Raw genomic sequence first — 14772 nt, forward strand, 5'->3', positions numbered from 1 at the left:
CAAATGCGGCCGAACCAACGTTCTATACATCTGCAACATCAGACCCCAACTTTTATACTCTATGCCCCGTCCTATAAAGGCAAGCATGCCATATGCCTTCTTCACCACCTTCTCCACCTGTGACGTCACCTTCAAAGATCTGTGGACTTGCACACCCAGGTCCCTCTGCGTCTCTACACCCTTTATGGTTCTTCCATTTATCGTGTAGCTCCTCCCTACATTATTCCCACCAAAATGCATCACTTCGCATTTATCAGGATTGAACTCCATCTGCCATTTCCTTGCCCAAATTTCCAGCCCATCTATATCCTTCTGTAGCCTCTGACAATGTTCCTCACTATCTGCAAGTCCTGCCAGTTTTGTGTCGTCCGCAAACTTACTGATCACCCCAGTTACTCCTTCTTCCAGACCATTTATATAAATCACAAACAGCAGAGGTCCCAATACAGAGCCCTGCGGTACACCACTAGTCACAGGCCTCCAGCCGGAAAAAGACCCTTCCACTACCACCCTCTGTCTTCTATGACCAAGCCAGTTCTCCACCCATCTAGCCACCTCCCCCTTTATCCCATGGGATCCAACCTTTTTCACTAGCCTACCATGAGGGACTTTGTCAAACGCTTTACTAAAGTCCATATAGACAACATCCACGGTGGACTTGGTGGATGATGAATCTGGGAAAGGGTGTGTAGGTAGTTTGAGTCGTGTTGAGATCAAAAAGGAGGTGGTATTGGGGTTCTTGAGAAACATTAAGATAGACAAGTCCCCAGGGTCTGATGGGATATACCCCAGAATACTGAGAGAGGCAAGGGAGGAAATTGCTGGGGCCTTGAGAGAAATCTTTGTATCCTTACTGGCTTCAGGGGAGGTCCCATAGGATTGGAGAATAGCCAATGTTTTTGCATTTGTTTAAGAAGGGTAGCAAGAATAATCCAGGTAATTACAGGCCGGTGAGCCTTACATCCGTGGTAGGGAAATTATTGGAGAGGATTCTTCGAGACAGAACTTATTCCCACCTGGAAATAAGTGGACGTATTAGTGAGAGGCAACATGGTTTTGTGAAGGGGAGGTCATGTCTCACGAACTTGATCGCATTTTTCGAGGAAGTGACAAAGAGGATTGATGAGGGTAGGGCAGTGGATGTTGTCTACATGGACTTCAGTAAGGCCTTTGACAAGCTCCCTCATGGCAGACTGGTGCAGAAGGTGAAGTCGCATGGGATCAGAGGTGAGCTGGCAAGGTGGATACAAAACTGGCTCGGTCAAAGAAGACAGAGGGTAGCAGTGGAAGGTGCGTTTCTGAATGGAGGGCTGTGACAAGCGGCATTCCTCAGGGATCAGTGCTGGACCGTTGCTGTTTGTATATATATATATATGATTTGGAGGAAAATGTAGCTGGTTTGATTAGTAAGTTGTGGATGACACAAAGGTTGGTGGATTTGCGGATAGTAAAGAGGACCATCAGAGGATACAGCAGGATATAGATGAGTTGGAGACTTGGGCGGAGAGATGGCAGATGGAGTTTAATCCGGACAAATGTGAGGTAATGCATTTTGTAAAGTCTAATACAGATAGGAAATATATACAGTAAATGGCAGAACCCTTAAGAGTATTGACAGGCAGATGGATCTGGGTGTACAGGTACACAGGTCACTGAAATTGGCAATGCAGGTGGAGAAGGTAGTCAAGAAGGCATATAGCATGCTTGCCTTCATCAGCCGGGGCAGAGAGTTTAAAAATTGGCAAGTCATGTTGCAGCTTTATAGAACCTTAGTTAGGCCGCACTTGAAATATAGTGTTCAATTCTGGTCGCCACACTACCAGAAGGATGTGGAGGCTTTGGAGAGGGTACAGAAAAGATTTACCAGGATGTTGCCTGGTATGGAGGGCATTAGCTATGAAGAGAGGTTGGAGAAACTTGGTTTGTTATCACTGGAACGACGGAGGTTGAGGGGCGACCTGATAGAAGTCTACAAGATTATGAGAGGCATGGATAGAGTGGATAGTCAGAAGCTTTTTCCCAGGGTGGAAGAGTCAATTACTAGGTGGCACTAGGTTTAAGGTGCGAGGGACAAAGTTTAAAGAAGATCTATGAGGCAGATTTTTGAACACAGTGTGGTGGGTGCCTGGAACCCATTGCCGGGGGAGGTAGTGGAAGTGGATACAGTAGTGACTTTTAAGGGGTGTCTTGACAAATAGAGGAGTAGGATGGGAATAGAGGGATATGGCCCCCGGAAGGGTAGGGGGTTTTAGTTAAGTTGGGCAGCATGGTCAGTGCAGGCTTGGAGGGCCGAAGGGCCTGTTTATGTGCTGCAATTTTCTTTGTTCTTTGAAAAGCAATGTTTAGCTTTAATTATTAAATTAATAGAATATTTATGTACTTGCACAGAAACAGAAATTTTTAAAGTTCTTTCGTGGGACATGGGCGTTGCTGGCTGGCCAGCATTTATTGCCCATACCTAGTTCCCCTTGAGAAGGTGGTGGTGAAGTCCATGTGTTGTGGGTCGACCCACAATTCCGTTAGGGAGGGAATTCCAGGATTTTAACCCAGCGACTGTGAAGGAACGGCGATATATTTCCAAGTCAGGACGGTGAGTGGCTTGGAGGGGAACTTACATGATGAAAATGCACAAACATATGACTGTCATGTAGAGTTTAAGGCTAGAAACCTCAAAAGCTGTACCGTACAGATTTTTTCTTCAATTTCATGGTTTGAAATGAAGATACATGACTGTTGACCTTCTTTTAAACAGTAATTGGAAGAAAACTGTGTATATATTATACCTTTCATGTCAATTGACTCGGCAGAAAACAGCTCGTGCCAATGTAAGTCACACCACCAAACCTCTTCTCCGTGATTGCACAAGCAAAATACACATTTGATATATTACATCAAGTATTTTGCATTTCTTGGTTTACATTTATAAAAACACTGACATTCAATAAAGCCATAAGCCCATAAAAGCAAGCAAGGTTTTGGGACCTTGTTGTCACAATGTTAGAAAGTTGAATCACTACAAGAAGTTTTACATTCAAATCTTCTTTGTCTCAGGTTTCCTTCTGGAATTTGCTGGATTGTCACGGGAACGGTTGGGAAGGAAGGCAAGACACTCGTGTCTAAAACCATTGTTAGTTAGGGGTTATTATTCATTTCTTCTCTATTGATGTTCACTGCTTGTCTCTGTTGACTAGTGAAAATATGCTGGAGACAGAAGTGAAAAAGAGTACAAAACTGTGCAGATGCTTTGTGTGTTTTGATTACTATTGACTTATTTAGAGTGAATGAGCAATTTGCTTTACATGACCTTGACTGGCCCACCCAGTGAATAACTTTCAGAATTACAGAATTGTAATTACTATAATATTAATCAATGGTATGACATTTAAATGCAGTTTTGCTCCAAACATTTGAATTTCTCTTCATTAATTAATCAATGATTTCACAAAAAAGTCAAACTACCTGATAAAGCAAAATAAATTTTGACTGTTTAGATTTCTGGCTTATTCCCATCTTTAAACGAAACACCTGAAGTTTATGTGTGAGATTTTATCAGTCTAATGTGAAAGAAATCAGCAAGAACCCAAGACAGTTGGAAAAAAATTAAATGCAAGAATGGATTTTTGCCTCGTTGAATACATTAGTAGAAACTTTAATACTTTTGCAAATGACTAAGAATTTGCAATGATTTTTAATCTAAGTTAGCTCTGTTGATCTAACCCTAAACTTCTAAACCTATTTTAATTACCTGAATAGTACAATCTTAATTACTCTACCTACCCTAAAATTGCAGTATATTATACTCCCACTGGTCTGTTAGATTAATCTACATCATTTTACTTTCAAATTAAAGAGCAATCATAGACCAGACTAAACTGATCAATAATGAGAAGAACGCACTTCAATTTAGAGATATCCACTTCATAGCAATGGAATAACCATTCAGTAAAGTGATAGAAAACAGGCCCAACACCAAAAATTACATAAGCATGAACACAAATTTAATTGCAACTCAGAGTAGCAAATATATCATTAAATTGAACACGAGGATTGATTACATAAACTACGACAACCAAAAACTTCCAATGATGTGTTAGTGACTAACTTAAAAATATGCACACTGCAATTCTCTGCAGAATCATTAATTGTATGGATATCTGGGATAAATAAGCAGTAACAGGGTATTTTGTTGTTTAGCTGATATTTTGCAAGTTTTAGAAGTTTACATTGTTTGCATTAATTAGTGCAAGGCCAAAAGAATTTTTTTTTTGCTCACCACACAATTTCATTAGATAAAGGCACATATTAGTTAGGAAGGATAAATGGATTTAAAATGAATAGATAGTAAATCCAAACACACCTTCTTTGCTGTCGATAACCTGGCATATCCAAGAGGGATTTCCGGGGGAAAGACCTAAAGAGCTTCTGAACCTGCTGTTTCCAAGACAACAACCTCTTCTTCTGTGTCTCTGTGAAAGCCTAAGAGAAAAGCAAACAATTCTAATTAAAATGATAAAATGTCAGTACACAATGTGAAAATATTAATTTTAGATTCATAAATTAAGTCAACATAATATTATTAAGCATCATTCAAGCTAATACTAATAGGACATTTTCAGAATTGTAAAATTACACTTCACATACATCAGTGGTAAAACTAATGTTTTTCTCTCCTTACATCAGTAATACGACATCAGGTGACACAGTTGTTCTAGACTGTTGTATATTTTGATTTCCACTGACAAATACAAATTAAATACAACTCTCAGATACATTAGAATAAATATCTATTCTGAAAAAGACCTACACAATAAAAGATCATATGCTTAAAAAAAGCATATAATGCCTGGAATATCCCAGGTCATTATATAATACTTATACATTATGAAAATTTATTACTATACATCTGAAAGTTATAAATATAGAAATGCATTATGCACATGCTTAATAACCTAAAGGTACAATGTATTTCCATAGCTAAGAGAATTGTCCTTTCTCTGGAGTTATAAAACGTCAGCTTTTGTTTGACAGGTAATTACAGCAATCAGTCAATCTGTGCGCGGTTAAGCCCTATAAACAGCAATAACATGAATAGCCAGTGAATCTGTTTTGGCAGAGCTGGTTGAGGGAGGGATATTGTCAAGACACTATGCTGTTCAAAAAATATTTCACTGAATCTTTTATGTTAATCTGAAGGGGCTTGAAATACATGTTTCTTGTTCAGTTGAACATCATATTCAAAAGGCAATACCTCCAACAATCCCTTACTACCAAACTGAAGTGTCAGCCTAGATTATGAACTAGAATGGGACTTGAATGCCTAGTTATCAAATTCAAGTGAGAGTCCTACCACTGAGCTAAGCTGAACATGGGTATTGCTGAAAAAAAAAAGACACATTGTTGAAGTTTTTTGTCTTACACTCAGGTTGCTTTGCACGAGTACCAATAGTTAAGGGAACAACAATGCACACTGCACCAGAGTGCTGATGGGTTGGCAAGTGGATGTTGATTAGTAGAGGCATTGCCATTGAGAATGTATTAGGGAATGGCTTTCTACACGCTTTTATTTCATTGAAAACAGTGCAATACATGGACATACTTCTTATGCATGAAAGGGACACTGTGCGTTGTTAGGGACCAGAATAGAATCTCCAAATATAATTATGAAGTTAGCCTAGACCCAAGCTATTTTTGATTTTGGCATTAGTGTGACCATAGAGTTTCACTCCAGAAGTGATTCTTTGACCCACTAGGAAGCCTTCATTAAAACAACTTTATTTAACGATACAGCTTAGAACAAAGAACAAAGAAAATTACAGCACAAGAACAGGCCCTTCGGCCCTCAAAGCCTGCACCGACCATGCTGCCCAACTGAACTAAAACCCGCTACCCTTCCGGGGACCATGTCCTTCTATTCCCATCGTATTCATGTATTTGTCCAGACGCCTCTTAAAACTCACTATCGAATCTGCTTCCACTATCTCCCCCAGCAGCGAGTTCCAGGCACCCACCACTCTCTGTGTAAAGAAAACCTGCTTCGTACATCTCCTTTAAACCTTAAACCCATGCCCCCTAGTAATTAACTCTTCCATCTCAGGAAAAAGCTTCCGGCTTTCCACTCTGTCCATGCCCCTCATAATCTTGTAAACTTCTATCAGGTCTCCCCTCAACCTCCGTCGTTCCAGTAAGAACAAACCAAGTTTCCCCAACCTCTCCTCATAGATAGTGCCCTCCAGGCCAGGCAACATCCTGGTAAATCTTTTCTGTACCCTCTCCAAAGCCTCCACATCCTTCTGGTAGTGTGGCAACCAGAATTGAACACTATATTCCAAATGCGGCCTAACTAAGGTTCTATAAAGCTGCAACATGACTTGCCAATTTTTAAACTCAGTGCTCTGGCCGATAAAGGCAAGCATGCCGTATGCCTTCTTGACTACCTTCTCCATCTGCGTTGCCACTTTCAGTGACCTGTGTACCTGTACACTCAGATCCCTCCTAAGGGTTCTGCCATTTACTGTATATTTCCTATCTTTATTAGACCTTCCAAAATGCATTACCTCACATTTGTCCGGATTAAACTCCATCTGCCATCTCTCCGCCCAAGCCTCCAACTGATCTATATCCTGCTGTATCCTCTGATGGTCCTCGTTGCTATCCGCAAATCCACCAACCTTTGTGTCATCCGCAAACTTACAAATCAAACCAGTTACATTTTCTTCCAAATCATTTATATATATTACGAACAGCAAAGGTCCCAGCACTGATCCCCAAGGAACGCCACTTGTTACAGTCCTCCATTCAGAAACACACCCTTCCACTACTACCCTATCTAATATGACCGAGCCAGTTCTGTATCCACCTTGCCAGCTCACCTCTGATCCCATGTGACTTCATCTTCTGCACCAATCTGCCATGAGGAACCTTGTCAAAGGCCTTACTGAAGTCCATGGAGACAAGATCCACTGCCTTACCCTCATCTTCATCACTTCCTCGAAAAACTCAATCAAGTTAGTGAGACATGACCTCCCCTTTACAAAACCATATTACCTCTCGCTAATATGTTCACTTATTTCCAAGTGGGAGTAAATCCTGTCTCGAAGAATCCTCTCCAATAATTTCCCTACTACTGACGTCAGGCTCACTGGCCTGTAATTACCTGGATTATTCTTGCTACCTTCTTAAACAAAGGAACAACATTGGCTTTCTCTGGGATCTCCCCTGTAGCAAGTGAAGATACAAAGATTTCTCTCAAGGCCCCAGCAATTTCCTCCCTTGCCTCTCTCAGTATTTTGGGGTATACCCAATCAGATCCTGGGGATTTGTCTACCTTAATGTTTCTCAAGAACCCCAATACCTCCTCCTTTTTGATCTCACTATGACTCAAACTATCTACACACCCTTTCCCAGATTCATCATCCACCAAGTCCTTCTCTTTGGTGAATACGGATGCAAAGTACTCATTTAATTCCTCACCCATTTCCTCTGGCTCCATACATAGATTCCCTCCCCTGTCCTTGAGTGGGCCAACACTCTCCCTGGCTACCCTATATTAATTAATTAAAACAAAAAGAATTACTGTAACTTTTATCAATTGAATTACTTAAACATGACAAGGTATAATTCTTAACTGCTAGCTTTCTCTATTAGTTCCAATTTAAGCAACATACCCCATAGACGTAAACTTACACGAGTTGGTAGTCCACCAGTCTTTTCACACCTCTGGACAGAAAGAGAGAGAGAGAGAGAGAGACACCCGTCTTCACACAGCAGAACTGCAGAGTGAAAGAGAGAGAAAACACCCCTTGCCTTCTGCAGATCTCTTGGAGAGAGACATCTATTTTCTAGCAGGTCCCAGACTTGAGTTTTGAGAGAGAAAGAGCTACTGCTCTGTACAAATAAACAGCAATTGCCAGCTTGTCTCTCTGTAAACCTAGCTCCTCCCATTACCATATGACACACACATGTAAGTCAATCTATTTAAACCCTACTCGCCGGCTCCAATGCACCCCTCCCCGATGAGCTCAATGCATTCTATGCCCGTTTTGAGCAAGAGGTCAGCCAGAGCATGTCCTCCATCCTGGATGAACCTGTATCCGAGTCACCATTGCCAACGTCAGAGCAGCCTTCTCAAAAGTCAATTCACGGAAAGCAGCTGGCCCAGATGGGGTATCCAGATGAGCACTCAGGTCCTGCATAGACCAGCTTTTGGGGGGGGGGGGGGTGGTTTCCACAAACATCTTCAACCCCTCTTTACACCAATCTGAGGTACCCACTTGCTTCAAAAAGATGACCATCATCCTGATACCAAAGAAAAGCCAAGCAGCGTGCCTTAATAACTATCGTACGGTGGCTCTAACATCCACCATTATAAGTGCTTCGATAGGTTAGTCATGGCACAATTAATTCCGGCCTCCCAGGCTTGCCTGGATCCACTACAGTTTGCCTATCGCCACAACAGATCCACAGCTGACATCATCTCCCTGGCCCCTACACTTAACCCTGGAACACCTAGATAACAAAGACACCTATGTCAGACTCCTATTCATAGACTACAGCCCAGCTTTTATTCCTGAGAGACTCATCTTCAAACTTCGTGGCCGGGGGCTTGGCTCCTCCCTCTGCAACTGGATCCTAGACTTCCTAACCCACAGACCGCATTCAGTAAGGATAGGCAAAAAACACCTCCCCCATGATCATCCTCAGTACTGGTGCTCCCCAAGGCTGTGTCCCCAGCCCTTTACTATACTCCTTATACACCTTTGACTGTATGGCCAAATTCCCCTTCAATTCAATTTTCAAGTTTGCTGATGACACCATCGTTGTGGGTCGGATCGCAAACAATAAGCAGACACAGTACAGGAAAGAGATAGAGAATCTAGTGAACTGATGCGACGATAATAATCTCTCTCAAATGTAAACAAAACGAAGGAGATAGTCATTGACTTCAGGAAGCATAGTGGAGGGCATGTCCCTATCTATATCAATAGGAACGAAGTAGAAATGGTCGAGAGCTTTAAGTTTTAAGGTGTCCAGATAACCAATAACCTGTCCTGGCTCCTCCATGCAGACGCTATAGTTAAGAAAGCCCACCAACGCCTAACTTTCTCGGGAGACTAAGGAAATTTGGCATGTCCGCTACAACTCTCACCAATCTTTACAGATGCACCATAGAAAGCATTCTTTCCGGTTGTATCACAGCTTGGTATGGCTCCTGCTCTGCCCAAGATCACAATAAACTACAAAGGGTCATGCATGAAATCCAGTCCATCATTCAAACCAGCCTCTCAAATATTGATATTGTCTACTTCCCACTGCCTCAGAAAGCAGCCAGCATAATCAAGGACCCCATGCACCCTGGACATACTCTCTTCCACCTTCTTCCGTCGGGAAAAAGATACAAAAGTCCGAGGACAGGTGCCAACCGACTCAAAAGCAGCTTCTTCCCTGCTGTAATCAGACTTTTGAATGGACTTACCTTGCATTAAGTTGATCTTTCTCTACTCTCCAGCTATGATTGCAACACTACATTCTACACTCTCTCCTTTCCTTCCCTAACTACGGTATGCTTAGTCTGTATAGCATGCAAGAATCAATAATTTTCACTGTATACTAATACATGTGACAATAATAAATCAAATCAACATATCGAGAGAAAAGTGTGAAACAAAAAATCTAGAATGTCCACAGGGAGAGAGGGGGCAGTTTTAGCGTGTGGCTAACTTCATCTCAAGGACCAGATCAAATAATTGCCTCTCTTCATTTGTTACTGCACACGTACCTTGGGTGTCTGTTCCAAAATTATAAGGACTACTTGTTTATTATTTAATATTTAGACAACCAGAGCTTCAATATTGATCCAAGATGGCGCCAGAGTGTGGCGATTTCTTGCAAGATGTGCCATCAGACTTTTGAATAGACCTACCTCGCATTAAGTTGGTCTCTCTCTACACCTTAGCTATGACTGTAACACTATATTCTCCACTCTCTCCTTTCCTTCTCTACGTACAGTATGCCTTGTCTGTATAGTGCGCAAGAAACAATACTTTTCACTGTATACTAATACATGTGACAATAATAAATCAAATAAATATTTATCTACAGCAAAATTGAGATAGCATTTGTTGCTGATGATTGTGCAATAATTCACTACCACTGAGCAGCTGAGGCTAAAACATGGTATGTTTTCAAGAAAGGGTTAGATATAGCTCTTGGGGCAAAAAAGGTTAAAGGATATGGGGTTGCCATGATCATACTGAATAGCGGAGCAAGCTTGAAGGGCTGAATGTCCTACTACTTCTCCTATTTTCTATGTTTCCATGTAATTTTGAACAGCAAAATATTATAGCTACCACAAAGCAACTTATTTGTATCTGATCTTTAAACAAATAAAAACCATTTCGGTTTCAGCAACCACAAACTCTAACATTCTATGAAAGGAATTTTAAATGGATTTCCATTGCTCCGAGGGTGACATGGTAGCACAGTGGTTAGCAGTGTTGCCGCAGAGCCAGGGACCTGGGTTCAATTCTGGCCTTGGGTGACTGTCTGTGTGGAGTTTGCACGTTCTCTCCGTGTCTGCGTTTGTTTCATCCGGGTACTCTGGTTTCCTCCCACAGTCAAAAGATGTGCAGGTTCAGTGGATTGGCCATGCTAGATCACCCCTTAGTGTCCAAGGATGTGTAGGTTAGGTGGATGAGCCATGGTAAATATGCAGGGTTACGGGGATAGGGCCTGGGTGGGATGCTCTTTCAGAGAGTCGATGCCGACTTGATGGGTAGAATGGCCTCCTTCTGCACTGTAGGCATTCTATGATTGTACAAGTTTAAACTATTACCACTCTGCTAGCATATAATGCAAATGTTTAAAGCATCTGGAGGTTCATTGAGCTTCTCCAAGATTAAAATTAATATTGTAGTATTTAACACTCCCTTCAGTCTAAGATGCATTGCATATTTGAAGAGTGAATTTTAAAAACCTGCTAAGTATAGTCCGTGTTGCCCCAGGATAACTCACCATCAAAATTAGCAGTTGATGTAGGAGGATGGGATGGGAGCATGGTGATGATATGGAATGCAAACACTGACGGCACGGTGGCACAGTGGCTAGCCCTGCTGCCTCAAAGTGCCAAGGACCCGGGTTCAATTCCAGCCTCGGGTCACTGTCTGTGTGAAGTCTGCACATTCTCCGTGCTCCGGTTTCCTCCCACAGTCTAAAAGATGTGCGGATTAGGTTGATTGGCCATGCCAAATTGCCCCTTAGTGTCAGGGGGATTAAGAGGGTAAATATGTGGGTTTATGGAATAGGATCTGGGTGGGATTGTGGTCGGTATAGACTCGATGGCCCAAATGACCTCCTTCTGTACTGTAGGGATTCTATGAACAGGCCTTTTCTATGCAAATTAAATTAATACAAATTGGGAAACTACTGAAAAAACAAAATCTTTAAAGCATGCATTAAAATTAGTTAGCCTTGCACCATCTGTAGCCTGAAAGAATTCCGCAAAATACTTAAACAAATTACTGTTGGGTGATGGCTATTATAATAGCTTATCAGAATGCAAATAATTATTCAAAATTCCTCAACTGTAAATAAAATTTACGAATTAGCAAATTGCTAAATCAAGAATGAAAACCAGAAATTCACATAGAAATTATAAATGGCAACTTGAGTTAGTGGCAGGATGCTGTGGTTAAACTGCAATGTGATTTAGTCAGACCAATCTCCTATAATTATGTCCAATTCTGGCCCTGAGATTATGGCTTGGATTTTCCCTCCCACATTAGGAGCCTGGACATTTCACGGCTCCGCCAACTTGACCCGGGGAATAAAGAGGTTCAGAAGGTAGGATTTTCTTTCTGGATTGGACACGCGGGAGGTGGGGGGGGACAGATTAGAAGTCAGGCCTTCCACCCCCTCAATGAGAACAGGATATGCCTGCTGTGGAGGTGGGCTGAGCAGAAGGCCTGCCTCTGCACACTATGTTGAAGTTACTAAAATAAAGATTTTTTTTAAAAGCCCCCCGATTCTCACCTCTCCCACTCCAAACACTCCCGATGCCATTTATGCCAACTCATGCCTCTCTACCCACCCCACAGCCCTTCATATTTCAAATCCAATGCCCCCGATTCTCATGGCCCTTTTTAACTCCTATGCTAGATCAGTGCCAACCCATGCATCCACTACTATCCTTTGCCCTTACCCCCACATGCCATTTCACCTAGTATTCACCATGGGCATACCTCAGGAGCCATATTGATGTAAAATAAAGTTGTGGCTCTATTAATTTTTTTAAAAATTACTTAGTGTCACAAGTACGCTTACATTAACACTGCAATGAAGTTACTATGAAAACCCCCTGGTCGCCACACTCCGGCGCCTGTTCGGGTACACCGAGAGAGAATTTTAGCATGGCAAATGCACCTAACCAGCACATCTTTCAGTCTGAGGGAGGAGCACCCGGAGGAAACCCACGCAGACATGGGGAGAACGTGCACACTACGCACAGGCAGGGGGGACCCAAGCTAGAATAAACCCGGGTCCCTGGTGCTGTGAGGCAGCAATGCTGACCATTGTGCCACCCACTAACATGACGACATCACTATCTGGAGAAAAACCACACAATTGAAATTCCTTCAACTAATCTCTTATGAAAACAAACATTTCTATTCTATTACAGTTCACTTAACAGGCACCCCATTGTGATAATGTTGTATTGTAAAATCAGTCCTGCGGCATAAATCCTACAATGGTAGCCCTAAGACTTATGTCAACAGAGTGAAATAGTAGGCACTGACTTTTTAAACTCCACACTTTAAAATTTAAAGCCCAGCAGCCCATTTATAGCTTTGACAGTTCCAATGAGTTTACAAAGCTTTTACACTCAATCCTACCTATATTTCACAATCCTTAAGGGCACTCACTAGTCTTACCCCAAAGGTGCCCCAGGATCATATCCAAAGGAGTACTTTATGTCTCCAAACCTGGCTATCCAAACACATTCACAAGGTTCAGACCTGCTCCTACCAGATCAAATCTGCACACCTTGGGATTCATTCACCTCTCTCAGCAAAATCACATGAGTGGAGGCAGATGCTGAATTACATGGGTAGCTGCTGCCAAGAACTACAATGTGTGACTTATGAGCCACCGCATTTACCCACACTCCTGTGAAAACGGAGGCCAGGTTCAGAGATGGGACTTCTGGATTTGGGCCTCTGTCAGCATTTAAAGCCTCTCCGTCTGCGTGAAAAGCCAGGTCTATAACTTGAACTTATATGGCACAATTTGATGAGGGAACATTTGACCACAGAGATATTCAGGGACTAGAGCAGTTCAGAAAAGAGCCATAAGTCTAATAGATTCCTACTGTCAGAGGTATGAGATATGAGCAAAAGCTTGAAAAAAAAAACACAGGCTTTACAGCCATGACCGAAAGTGACAGAGGTAATCATTTCAAAAACAGAAAATTCTTTTAGAAATGGATGTTTCCTGAATTTCCAGCTTTTTCTTTTTGTTTGGTTATTTTGGATGTATAAAAGATAGCAGGCTGGATTTTACATTTCGAAAACCAGGTGACGCCCATCCCCCACGTGAACATGAAATATGATGTGATGACAATATATATTTGTTACCAAATATTAACCACATTAAAGAAGCTTTTTTCCAATTTACAACAATCAACTTGGCAACTCAAAAAATGCACATTTGATGTTCAGCCACCATGTTCCACAGCATTTCAGTTAAAATTAGTTTTTAAAGCAGTCATTTAAAAACAAGGTCCCATCAAGAATTCATGGCACTTCTTCTGCTCCATCATCACTTGTCACCAATACAACATTACCACACCAGTCTCCCAAGTTACAGGAGGCAAGTGGGCATGGAAATCAGCAATCTACCAGCCATTTTGAAATAACTAATCAATAAGTTATTAAACTTGCTAGCAATCCAATCTGCTGCAATTTTTCATTACCTGCTGAATTTGCAGGCCTCAGATATGAAAACGTTCGGGAATCTTTTATGCCAGCTATGACAAGCGGCACAAGGGCGGATGAAAAGGCCTGCCATCGAGACCATGGCTGAATGTAGCAGGAGAACCTTCTGAGGGAGGTGACAACATCTGTTATGCTTTTCTAAATCATTTATAAAAAAACTTTTTTGTGACTTCATCAAAAAGTACTGATTCTGAGACAGGGTACCTTTACAATTTGTGACTGACATCTTGCAAGCGGTATTACACCTCTGACAGGACATCCTGGTCTACAGTGCCAATTAGAAACCCCTTTCGCACCTATAATTAACATTGTTCCCGTTGGATGGTCACTAATTGGTCATTCGATGTTTGATTGACCAATGTTTGAGAGACAACAGGTGAAAATAAATGCACCACTCAGTTTCTGTTCGGCCTCCCTCACCTGCCAAGTCACGCAAAGTCCAGCCTAGTAAAAATGGCATGGAAAAGACTAATCCATAAAATCATGTCAAACTGAAATGTGAAAACAGGACTGGGGACAGGTTCAAACTTCAAGTCTCAAGTTCTCCTTATACTCACCTCATGACCTACACTTTTGTCTATGAGCTGCAGATAAGAGCTTATGTTCTCTTCATCAGGTCTGGACACTAGGAGCTGTGTACACACTGCAAAAGAGAATGATTGAGCATCATAAAAGCTGTACTAGAAATGGAAACCGTTTTTCAAGTTTCTTCAATACATAAAGCTGCAAAACCACAAAAAGGGCAACTTTATTCAACTTTACAGAATTCAGCAATGTTCACACA

General features: G+C 41.7%; 1 protein-coding gene across 4 annotated transcripts in view; it reads right to left on the reverse strand.

The window, feature by feature from the left end:
- The window catches only part of samd4a (sterile alpha motif domain containing 4A), a 188024-nt gene that overhangs the window by 16184 nt on the left and 157068 nt on the right, over window positions 1-14772 (reverse strand). For all 4 annotated transcript variants that reach the window (XM_078233900.1, XM_078233901.1, XM_078233899.1 and 1 more), the window contains 2 exons: window positions 14546-14631; window positions 4358-4476 (listed from right to left, as the gene is read on the reverse strand). In XM_078233900.1, the coding sequence (XP_078090026.1) occupies window positions 4358-4476; window positions 14546-14631 (205 nt within the window). The remainder of the gene's footprint in view (window positions 1-4357; window positions 4477-14545; window positions 14632-14772) is intronic.

This window comes from Mustelus asterias, chromosome 18 (assembly GCF_964213995.1).
Source record: "Mustelus asterias chromosome 18, sMusAst1.hap1.1, whole genome shotgun sequence".
Lineage (NCBI taxonomy): Eukaryota > Metazoa > Chordata > Chondrichthyes > Carcharhiniformes > Triakidae > Mustelus > Mustelus asterias.